This window comes from Rhipicephalus microplus, chromosome 10 (assembly GCF_043290135.1).
Source record: "Rhipicephalus microplus isolate Deutch F79 chromosome 10, USDA_Rmic, whole genome shotgun sequence".
Lineage (NCBI taxonomy): Eukaryota > Metazoa > Arthropoda > Arachnida > Ixodida > Ixodidae > Rhipicephalus > Rhipicephalus microplus.
The window spans coordinates 108927645-108939857 of NC_134709.1; the positions used below are offsets into that span (position 1 = coordinate 108927645).

Genomic DNA, 12213 nt, shown 5'->3' on the forward strand with positions numbered 1-12213 from the left:
GTGTGGACGCCGTTGCGGATCAGTTGAGCCTGAGCACCCACTTTGCAGAACAACCACTGCCACGCTTACGTAGCTTGCTGACAGCTCCAAACACTGGGCGCACCTAAATATGGCTCCACGTGAGCCTGTGGTCAATGCCAAGCCAAAAGCAATGGATCTGCACCGTGCGTTGGGACAGACGCGAGCCACTCCGAAACTCTGCAAGTTAACGAGTCGCTTCTTGTTCCCAAGCTTTCGCTTTGCCGTATCGGTGCTCGTTGTATGCCCTCGATCATGTTGACACTTGTAAACGACGAAAGTTATCGTAACTGGAGCACGTGGGGGCTCAGTTCAACAGACATGCAAGGGCACTTCACTGGAATGTTCTGTATTTATTATTTACAAAAACAGCACTGCGGCAATATTTGAGTTGAGGAAGAAGAAGCAGCGATTTGAAAGTCACATTTGTAATCAAATCAAATCGAATGTTACCCACGAGCTCCCACCTTATATATGAGCCTATTTACGGTGGCCTGCGTGAAGCTCCTTTCATATTCACTGGCTTGACGATTCACTCCACCTAGACTACAGTGCTGTGGGTTCGTTCTCCTTCGAAATAGGAGGTGATCACGTCCCCTCGGCGACGCCTTTGAAAACTTGTCACTGCTACCACGGTGTCATATATTGAAACTTTCAACAGCCCTACTGAACACAAATACCCTTTAGGAAACAGACTTGCCCTAATGTCCATTCACCGGATACAAGTCAGTGTCGACGAAGTGATCCCTATGTATATGGAGAAACCACCACGTATGAAAAATGTAGCGTGAACCATTCTTTTCGGCCAGGCTACATGCTCGTTTTCTTCTTTTGCATTGGCATTTACTGTATGGTAAAAGCATTCCCAAGGCCAATGTTTAGAATTGAATAAAGTGAATGTTAGCGTTTTGGATCTTTTGTGTCAGGAATCATCCATGTTTTAGTCCTCTGTTGTCAAATAAGATTGTTTCCCCTAATGTGTGTGTTCTTTGCTTAAGAATTCCTGCCGAAAAACTGCTCCTGTTCTTCTCGCGCCTGTTGTTAAGACAGAGCGTGAGAAGGTCACCAAAAAAAGCGTGTGATATTTTTTTCCCGCACAAGCGTAAGTGAATGACCTAAACCCTTGCATTTCCCCACCGCTTTATTTCTTTTTTGTCACTCGTTTTTTCGTTACTGATTCTGTATGACCCTTTCTGGTCGTTATTATTTGATAGGAAAGCAATCTTTCTGGTTCACACGCTCTAGCTTCACTACAGTGTCACAATTTCCTTTCAATCCCTGATTAACTCGACTCTTGTGCTGCATTCCACTTTGTTCAAATTTTGTTTTAATGATGAAGCACCTGCCATTTTCACGGCCAACTTTCTATTTGCCATAAAAAGACTTTCTTTCCAATGATTCGGCCTTACCCCCCCCCCCCTGCCTCCCCTCCCCTAAATAATTCTGGCTACGTGCCTGGTGCTTGCTATACAATATTATAAAGAGTACATACTAACTCCTATCATACAGCCGTCACGTCGGGTTAATCACAATGGTAGTGAAGCCCCATCTACTGAAGCTCATTTATCCTGGAGTGTGCAGGGCTATCATCCTCGCTGGCACAAGCGCTACATATAAGCTTACCACTGCTGCTGTTGCTAGTATCAATTTTGCTGTTGGAAGCGTTAGCAGCAACAAATGTGCTTCTGTTCCATGTATGTCTGTGCGTGCAAAATCGGTACATATTTTAGCGTCACTTCATGATGTTTTGCTCATAAAAATGTTTTAACACAATCGCCTTTTCTCCGCATGCTTCGCATGACACTGCTTCCCAAGTTACGTGGGATCTGCCGAATTTTTTAAGACTATAGCCTTTCTTGGGGTACTTCAACGCAATAATTTTGGTCTGTCTGTCCGTCTTTCTGTCTGTATGTCTGTTCTCTTGTCTGTTTGTGAGCCGAAATGACTCTGAGATGGCAAAAATCCAACCCCATCCACAGAACCCACCAATATTGCTCAAGTTTCAGGGTTCATACTTATGCGATTGCCAATTGAACTCGAATTACTGCGCATATCTGAGGCACAATCGCCACATGCCAATATCCTATATGTACTTCTCTTTACTGGAGAAGGCATACTTAAGTAATTTTAAGGACCGTAGCGCTTCATGCTGCACTGAAATGCAACGTTATGCACAAAAGGGCAAGTGTTTTCAATGCTTTGCTAAGACGACACGGTGGTGTCACCTGTCCATCGCTTTGGATCCTACAACTTATCGCCGGCGTGGACTTATCGTTGTGTGCGAGAGTGAGTGCCAATAGTCTTCGGAGTCTAGGAATTCAAGCTGACGCTTTGTAGTGAGTGATGTGAACACGACATTGCTTTTGTATGAAGTTTTTTTTTTTAGGGGCGAAGCTTTTTATAGCGACACCCATTCGTCCCTCGTAGCCGTTGTGGTATGTAACAAGTATAACATTTTGACCTCCAAGGTGATGCCGGTGAGAGATTTCGTCTGTGCATTGTTGAACAATAAAAAATGGTGCACAATGTACATGCCAATGGCTGCTAAGGGGGAATGAGAGACAGGATCGTTCAGCTTTTATCTAGCGCACATGCTGTGATCCTCATTAGCAGCCATTGGCATGTACATTGAGCACTTTCTGACAAGAAAGGATTGCTACGTTATACTCGTTGGGTGTAACCTCCTTAGCTTTAGAAAGGTTTAGCGAGCGTTGAGCCGCAGTGCCATGAATACAATGAACTTGTATATACCATGAATGAACTCAAGGTGGTTAAAAAAGGGAAGTAGATACGAAGCGCAAGCCGTAAGAAAGTGTGCGTGTGCCACCTCTCGTTTAGTCCTTGGAATGTCCACTGGATGGCGGTGCTTCTATATGGGGAATATATGATGAAAAGATGCGAGATGGTGGTACTTCGATGTTGAATAGATGGACGAACGGACACATAGACAGATGCATGGATGGACGGATGAACGGACGCAGGGGCGGCTGCATGGACAAACGCAGGGACGGACGCACGAACAGACGCACGCACGGACGGGCTGATGGACGCACGGACGGTCACACTGACGGACGCATGGACGGACGGAAGCAAGAACGAATGGGTGAACAAATTCTTCGCCCCACTCTCCATCATTCACTCCGTGGATATGCTGCAATTTTTTTTCACTGTCTGCAGACGCAAGATCGTCTCTCGACGACATTAGCAGCGAAACATGTAGATACGCGGCCGATCTTTTTATAGTACTTTCGTTTTACAGAACAAAACCAAAAACGTTCGATCCATAGTCAACGGATGTGATGGGTTATTTGATCTTGTTCTTGTACAAATGTTTGACAGTCTCGTTCTGAATTTTATAGCTGACACCACCATACACTTCAGCTGGAAGTATGATCTGATATGCGTTGCAGGTAAAGGTGGGATAAGTGCAGCATCACACACGCCCCCATACGAGTTAGACCCACCGTTGTGCTTGTGAAAACATGCTCTATCTCACAAATTCCATGAGGGTGCAGGGAGGATCCAGTCACCCATTTTAGCGGTGGGGGGGGGGGGGGGGGGAGTCATTTGAATCAACAGCTGAAAGTTGGCATGGCCATTACTTTTCTTGTTTTTACTAGCACAAAAAGCCTGTAATGGCATAAATGCTATTAATGTGTGCTCACAGTGGTCCAAATCATTTGTGCTAACTGGTGATAGCTGGTGGATGACAAGCACTGAAGAGAGAGAAAGGGGGTGGTGACAGGTTCGGGGGGGGGGGGGTGATAGCCCCCCCCCCCTCTGGATCCGCCACTGCGAGGGTGCACGCGGATATTCGTCTCTGGAGCACGTTCTGCGACCTCGACAGATGATACATAACATTCTGTACGCTTACATTACCACGGCTACAACAGCACTGCCCAAATTTTTAGGCGATGTAAATACTCTTCAATGTTTTCATCGATGACATTACGCACATATAGTCCGAAGGACTATCTTGCTGTTGGTTGGTTATGAAAGAGTGCGGTAGAAATACCGCAGCTTACCGTTGCATGTAAATTACCAGGAATGCACGGACACCTAGGAAATGCGCAGAACAGGATTGGTTGCGACGTATGTTAAAACATGATTGGACCACGTGGAACGACATGCTTGCATCATAAGAGGTTGCCATCACGAGGTTGCCATCACGAGGCGCACCTGTGTTGTACACGTGGTGTGGGTGTCAAAAACTCGCAGGTCACTATCCCATGTACTCCTGTTCGTATGGGAGCGTGGCCTAGGAACTTTCAACCCCCCTCACCCTCCCCCCTGTACGTAGAGAGAGAGCGTGGTACAAGTTGTCACCACGACTTTCTTGGTACACACTCAAAGACGCACGTCTTTTTATGACGCCCAGGTACTATGATCATGTGCTTCCTTGTAGTTGCCCATCATAAGAACCCCCATTTAATGAGGTAATAAAGTATACACTAAACAAAAGAGCATAAATTCAGTGAAAGATGGCAGTCTCAACGTATTAACATTCCGTGAATGTGGAATGTAGCCGGAGTGGACGTTTCGACAAGTGCACTTGTCTTGACTTGCAGCTTTAAAAGAGCCAAGTTAACTCATTGAACACCTCCAGAGGGGCGAGATTTTCAGGAAAACAACAACGAAACAGATAAAACAAGAATAAAGATTCCAAAGTATTAGGTGCTGCAACGAACCCAATTTTTTTTCGGACTGAAGCGGCTAATGCGATGCAAACGGGATTAGGGATCCCCTGAAGCATAATGCGCAAACCATTGAGCTAGTCGGCGTTACATTTTCATAATTAACAACAAATAATTCGTCTATATATGAAAAACTAATGGGACAGACACTTTCTTTCCAGTGAGTTCCAAGTTTCTTCGTAAATATCATATGACACGGTGAATGCGATAATGCTGGTTCGTTGATATATTGTTGCGAATGTATTTACTACTTTAGAGTAGAAAAGTACTCCAGCAGTCAAGATGGCAGCCGTTGTGTATTTTCGAACAGCCCAAAAACGTCGTCGTCTTCTTCTTCGCACCGCCCGCATAGCTGCATAGCCGCGAACCCGCAACATCGACCTCCGGCGGCGAAAAGCGCCGACCCGGCGCTTGTTAGCAGGTGTTGGACGAGATGTACGGCTTGAGGCGAGCGACGTGGACGATGTCGGAAGATGTGGAAGGTATCGAAGGGTTTAGAGGTGCTATTTCATAGGTAACATCAGTTACCTGCCGTAGCACACGATAAGGTCCGGAATACTTGGGTAGAAGCTTTTCAGCCAGACCAACATGTCGCGACGGAGTCCACAGAAGAACGAGGTCACCTGGACTAAAGTGGATGTCCCGATGGTGGCTGTCATAGCTACGTTTCTGACGGAGCTGCGAGTCCGAAAGGCGCTGGTGGGCAATCTGACGGGCTTTCTCCGCGGTGCTAATAGTGCGGCGAGCATATGCTGTGGACAGGTCGGCAGGGTTGGGTACAAGCGTGTCGAACGGCAATGTCGGGTCTCTTCCATACAAAAGGTAAAAGGGAGAATATCCAGCAGTGTCGTGGCGTGAGCTATTGTAAGCGAAAGTGACAAAGGGTAGCGCAATGTCCCAGTCACGATGATCCGTCGACACGTACATGGCGAGCATGTCAGTGAGTGTGCGATTCAGACGTTCTGTGAGGCCGTTTGTTTGAGGATGGTAGGCCGTCGTAAGCTTGTGCTTGGTTGCACAAGAACGAAGTAGATCGTCAATTACCTTAGATAAAAAGTAGCGACCGCGATCGGTGACCAGTTGACGAGGAGCACCATGATGTAAGATGACGTCTTGAATCAAAAAGTCGGCGACATCTGTAGCGCAGCTGCTTGGAAGAGGTCTCGTAATTGCGAAACGGGTCGAGTAATCTATGGCGACGGCGACCCACCTGTTACCGTCGGTAGAAAGAGGGAAAGGGCCCAGCAGGTCGAGGCCGACACGATAGAAAGGCTCGGCAGGTACGTCGATCGGTTGAAGGAGCCCGGCGGGGTGTACCGCTGGCCTTTTGCGGCGTTGGCACGACTCACAAGACCTAACATAACGTTGTACAGAACGGTAGAGGCCGGGCCAGAAAAAGCGTCGGCGGACACGGTCGTACGTTCTGGCAACACCAAGGTGGCCAGCCGTTGGTACATCATGTAGTTGCTGAAGTACGGTCGAGTGCAAATGAGTGGGTATTACGAGTAGTAGTTCGTTTCCCACATGGTGCATGTTGCGGCGGTATAAAATGCCGTCTATGACAACGAACATGCGAAGCGAACTGTCTGTACAGCCTGTGTTCAGGCGGTCGATTAGCTCGCGTAGGGACGCGTCACGCCTTTGCTCACATCCCATGTTGCCGAAAGCAGAGAGCGAGGAAATACAGATGGACGCGTCGTCGGTTACTAGATCTGGAGCGTCAACGGGGTACCGGGAGAGGCAGTCGGCGTCTTGGTGTAAACGGCCAGACTTGTAAACCACTGTGTATGTGAATTCCTGGAGGCGCAGAGCCCAACGAGCAAGGCGCCCCGTTGGATCTTTGAGGGCTGAAAGCCAGCATAGAGCGTGATGGTCAGTGGTAACTGTGAAAGGCCGGCCATATAAATAGGGGCGGAATTTACCAACTGCCCATACAAGCGCCAGGCACTCGCGTTCCGTAATAGAGTAATTGCGTTCGGCAGGAGAAAGGAGCCGGCTGGCATACGCAAGAACTCGATCGTGACCGGATTGACGCTGGGCTAAAACCGCGCCAATACCGTAGCCACTAGCATCAGTGCGGACCTCGGTTGGAGCAGACGGGTCGAAGTGGGCGAGAATCGGTGGCGTGGTCAGAAGTGTTATGAGCTGGGAAAAGGCCGTGCCTTGATCAGGACCCCACTCAAATGGTACATCTTTCTTCAAAAGATCAGTGAGGGGGCGTGCGACCTCTGCGAAGTTTCTGACAAATCGTCGGAAATATGAGCATAGGCCCACAAAACTTCGAACGTCCTTGACACAAGTCGGTACAGGAAAATCCAGGACAGCTCGGACTTTGTCGGGATCGGGGCGGATGCCGGAGGAGTCAACGAGATGCCCTAGAATAGTAACTTGGCGATGCCCAAAATGGCATTTCGAAGAATTAAGTTGGAGCCCAGCCTCTCGAAATACTGAAAGAATTGAGGAAAGGCGCTCGAGGTGAGACTTAAAGGTTGGGGCAAACACAATCACGTCGTCCAGATAACACAGGCAGATAGACCATTTAAAGCTGCGCAAAAGCGTGTCCATCATCCGCTCGAACGTTGCCGGCGCATTGCACAAGCCAAACGGCATTACCTTGAATTGGTAGAGACCGTCGGGCGTTACAAAGGCGGTCTTCTCCCGGTCGAGGTCGTCCACGGCGATCTGCCAGTAACCGGAGCGTAAGTCTATCGAAGAAAAATAGGTTGCGCCATGAAGGCAGTCCAGGGCATCATCAATACGAGGTAACGGGTAGACATCCCTTTTGGTGACCTTGTTTAAATGCCGATAGTCCACGCAGAAACGCCAGGTATTGTCCTTCTTTTTAACTAAGACTACAGGGGACGCCCACGGACTCGATGAGGGCTCTATGATGCCTTTTGTGAGCATCTTATTCACCTCCTGTTGGATAACTTGGCGCTCTGATGGTGACACTCGATAGGGACGCCTGTGAATTGGAGCTGCATCACCGGTATTAATGCGATGTTTGACTTGCGATGTTTGACCTATGGGCCTACCGTCAAAGTCAAATATGTCCGAATAGCTCGTGAGAAGATCAGTGAGGTCTTTGACCTGAGACGGCAACAGGTCTGAGGCAATCATCTTAATTACATTGTTGAGCCGTGTAGAGTTGGCTGCGTCGGTGCTATGCGGGTTCGGCGAGGCGACTGTGGCCAGTTCACGTGACACTGATGAGATCTGGCACTCGTGTGACGGTGAAAGAGTGGCGAGAACAATGCCTTGTGGTAGGATTTGAGGGCTGAGTCCGAAGTTCAGAAGAGGAAGGCACGTCTTGTTCGCTGTGACAGTTAATATGGTGTACGGGGAGGAAACGTTGCGGGCCAGTAAAACACCAGGAGAGGGAAAGACCACGTAATCCCCATCCGGAACACTGGGATATGGTTCAACTGTGACACAAGTTAGGGCTTGGGGTGGGAGGCGAACAAACTCAGCGCACGAAAGCTTGTTCTGTACCATCTTCGACTCTTCGGTGGCCGCAGGCAAGTCAAGTTGCACGACGCCGGCTGAGCAGTCAATTACAGCGGAGTGGTCGGACAAAAAATCGAGTCCAAGGATGACGTCATGTGGACAGTGAGCGAGAACATGGAATAGAACGGATGTCTGGCGGTCGGCGAATCTCACACGCGCGGTGCACATTCCGAGCACAGCCGGGGTCGCTCCACTAGCGACACGTACAAATAGGGACTCTGGCGGCGTAAGGACCTTGTTTAATCGTGCACGGAGGTCAGAGCTCAGAATTGAAATATGTGCGCCGGTGTCAATAAGGGCAGTAACAGGAAGGCCATCCACTTCTACATCAAGCAGGTTTTTGTCCGTAGTCAAGGTCAGCAGAGGGTTTTCAGGTCGGGAGTCCAATGCAGCGTCACCTCCGGGAGCTGCATTGCTCAGTTTTCCGAAGAAGGGCGTCCACTAGGGTGGGGCGACGAATAGCGGCGGTGCTGAGGTGACCTGGAGCGACGGTCATGCGGGGACGGCGAACGGCTGGACCGGCGGACTGGCGTCGCAGGAGTGCCATTGTACGGTCCATCGTCACGAGCGCTGTACTGCAGGGGCCGGTGGTTGTCGTCACGTCGATAGCCAGGAAACGACCGAGGTGGATACGTGCGGAAACGACAGTAGCGGGAGATGTGTCCTACACCATGACAATGAAAACATATAGGCTTGTCGTCCTGTGTCCTCCACTGAGCAGGATCACGATAGCGGCGGAATCTTTCTGGTGCAGGAGAAGGCGCTATGGTACTGACCCGAGGTTCCGTCAACGAACATACAGGCTGCAGCCCAACGTTTGCCAGCTCCTCTCTCACGACCTGTTGGATCAACGAGATCGTTGGTCGATCATCAGATGGGCGGGTCAGAAAAGACGGAGACGCGGCCTCGATTTCTCTACGAACGATGCGAACCACACTCTCGTTGTTATGTGGTTGACTGCATGGCGGCTGAAGGTCCTCGCAAGATGACGTAGCGGCCGTGTTCGGAAGACGCAAGAAATTCTTGGCGACCCGGCGACTCTTCAGCTCTTCGAATCGGCGGCACTCTTTGATGATGTCATCAATGGTGGAACAGTCTTTGGAAACCAGTATGTTAAAAGCATCATCTGCAATGCCTTTAAGTAAATGGCTTACTTTGTCTTCCTCGGACATGTTGGGGTCGGCACGATGGCAAAGGGCGAGAACGTCAAGGATGTAGGTGACATATGATTCGGTCGTAGTTTGTGCCCGACCAGAGAGTTCTTTAGAAGCGGCCCGCTGGCGTCCGACGGCCTTACCAAACAGGTCACGAAGCTTCTGTTTGCAAGTATCCCAGCTGGTTATGTCCGCTTCATGAGCCTCGAACCACGCGCCAGCTGTTCCGCAGAGATAGAAGCCAACGTTGGCGAGCATCATCGTAGGGTCCCACCGGTACACTGCTGCAAACCGCTCGAACTTCGGAATCCAGTCGTCAACGTCAACATGGTCGGTGCCGCAGAAGTTGCCAGGGTCGCGCGGTTGCGTCAATACGACCGGCTGTACAGGCTGCGCCGGAGTCGCGGCTGAAACAGGAGCGGCAGAATTGGTTTCTGTTGCCATGGTCGGGCAGTCGAGAACACGTCCGCTTCGAAGTTCCGTCTTGCGTCGTACCCAGCGCCACCACCAAAATGTTGCGAATGTATTTACTACTTTAGAGTAGAAAAGTACTCCAGCAGTCAAGATGGCAGCCGTTGTGTATTTTCGAACAGCCCAAAAACGTCGTCGTCTTCTTCTTCGCACCGCCCGCATAGCTGCATAGCCGCGAACCCGCAACAATATTAACGCTTACCTATTGGACGAGGCTGGTGATCAATGCTTTTGCTGGTCCATTGCGGTTCATAGTCGCAAGCACCACCGAACTCTTCGAGAAGGCGCTTCCTTATCAAAGAAATCTCCACGCTGAGGAACATGGCTTCCGAGCAGCCAGAGTCATGGGTGGCCGAGTACATGCAGTACTTCATCTCCTTCACCAAGCTACACACAGAGGAAAGAAGTGATATGGGCAATGTTAGCGACTACTCAATACGCCCTTGACGAGTTTTCTCTATTTAAAATTCACAGGGCACTGATCCGATAATGTCAACGCGATAGCGTTAGAGAGCTCATGTCGCAGACATTCCGCCGTCAGCGTCGGCACCATTGGTTGTGAGCAAAAAATCGAAAAAGAAGCAATTAAAATACAGAATAAAATTTTCGGCCCCATTGAGGATTGAACCCGGGCCGTTCGCGTGGCAAACAGATGTCCTACCACAAAGCCACGATGTTGCTTGCAGCTGCTGGGGGAAAGAAATACTACATGAATTCCAAGTAGTGGAAGGAGTCTCCCTAACGAATTTCGTTCGACAGGTGTCCTGACGAAAACGAGCCCGTTCGGCGATTTGTAGGCGTATATGGGAGGTCATCAAAGTACATCTAGAAAGGCCGGGATAGAGCAGCCATCACCGCTAAAAACACAAGAACTTTCAAGCAGCTCTAAAAATGGACAACTATGTACATCTAACGGAAAACATATGGCCTTCCAGAGGCGTTGATCAAGCAAACAGCGAACGCTAGATAATGTGTTGTCACTTGGGAGGCATTGTGAGACTCTTTACGCCCCTTCAAGAGATGCCACTTTAACAAACCAAAGAACTTGCATAGATTTAGCTTTTCATTCTCACAACACTATTAAAGAAGTGAAGTACTGCAGTTGCCATTTCACCGACCATAAGGTGATGCTTGTTCTGGTTGGCCGGAAGAGGTCTCCAGAACAACAAGTCGAACAATTGCCAGATAACTAACGCAAAATGTACAACATCATGTGACCAATTACGATTACAAGTGTCACGTGTAAGCGCATTCCATAATACAGGACCATGGAACTATATATCGCTGCACAATATTTTCATAAAATTGTTATAAAAGTGCTGCTAAGTAGATCGAAAACCGGTACCATTATTATAAATACATTGCGCCTGCGCGCGCGCGTGCATGCGTGTGTAACCCAACATATCAATAAGTCTGCACTCAGCGGTTGAATGGCGCACGTGCCGGATTTCACTGTTGCGTTGAACTCTTAAAGGCGAAGCTTAAGCCCCCCCCCCCCCCCCCCCATTTTTTTGCATTACTTGAAGTAAGCGAGCGCATAGAGTTCCAATTGCTGTCATAATAAACGGTCTCAAACGTGGTAGCGCTAAAGCCGTGGGCACGTTACAGATTTCAAGAGGAAATCCTCCTCCAGTTTAGGCCTTCCTACAATACCCAGAATCGGTCATGACGTCAATATTCGCGTCTGCCTATGTAATCCACACAAAGAATCTGTTTGTGTGCTCCAAAATAGGCGCGATCGCCTCTCTTCCTCCTCACACGATGAGAAGTAAAGAGGAGGGAAAAAACAATGAACATAGCCTAGTTAGGAGGAAAAAAAAGGGAAGCTGGCGGTGGAAAAGACCTGTGTATACAGTCTCACCATCACGGCACCATTTCTTACACTTCTCGCGCCTCTGTGTTTCTTGAAAACGTATTTACACTTGTGACACCACAACGCAATTTCGAGCTCTGTGAGATTGAGGAGCCCTTTTGGAGCCCATAAAGCACGCAGTGTAAAGAACCAAGATGGGCTCTGCTGCATTGGAGCGAGATCGGCTAGTGGAAGAAAGAGTAGAATGAAGTCGGAGAATGAAATCGACCGGCCCGCCGCAAGGGTGCTGTCTCTTGTGTCTTTCTTTACAATGGCCGTTTTACAAGGTGTTTTGGTCACCGAAAACGGTGCCTCAAAACACCTGTGCTCGTGCGTTCTCGCTGTTCTAGAGCCGCCACACAGGAAACGCCGTCCACGCTTCTACGGCCATAGAACCCGTCAACCAACCCCCGCACCAATCACAGTTCGGGGACGGTGTCTACGCCTCCTCGTCACCTTTCAACCGCTTGGTGCTCCGAACGCTGCCTCGGGATAGTGTGATCCCGTGAACTTCACA

At 49.3% G+C, this 12213-nt stretch overlaps 1 protein-coding gene across 1 annotated transcript in view; it reads right to left on the minus strand.

Annotated features, from left to right (window-relative positions):
• Window positions 1-10225, minus strand: part of LOC142774839 (uncharacterized) — a 21218-nt gene extending 10993 nt beyond the window's left edge. Inside the window, exon 1 of the mRNA XM_075875981.1 lies at window positions 10047-10225. Coding sequence (XP_075732096.1) covers window positions 10047-10218 — 172 coding nt within the window. The 5' untranslated portion in view covers window positions 10219-10225. The remainder of the gene's footprint in view (window positions 1-10046) is intronic.
• Between the last annotated feature and the right edge of the window lie 1988 nt (window positions 10226-12213).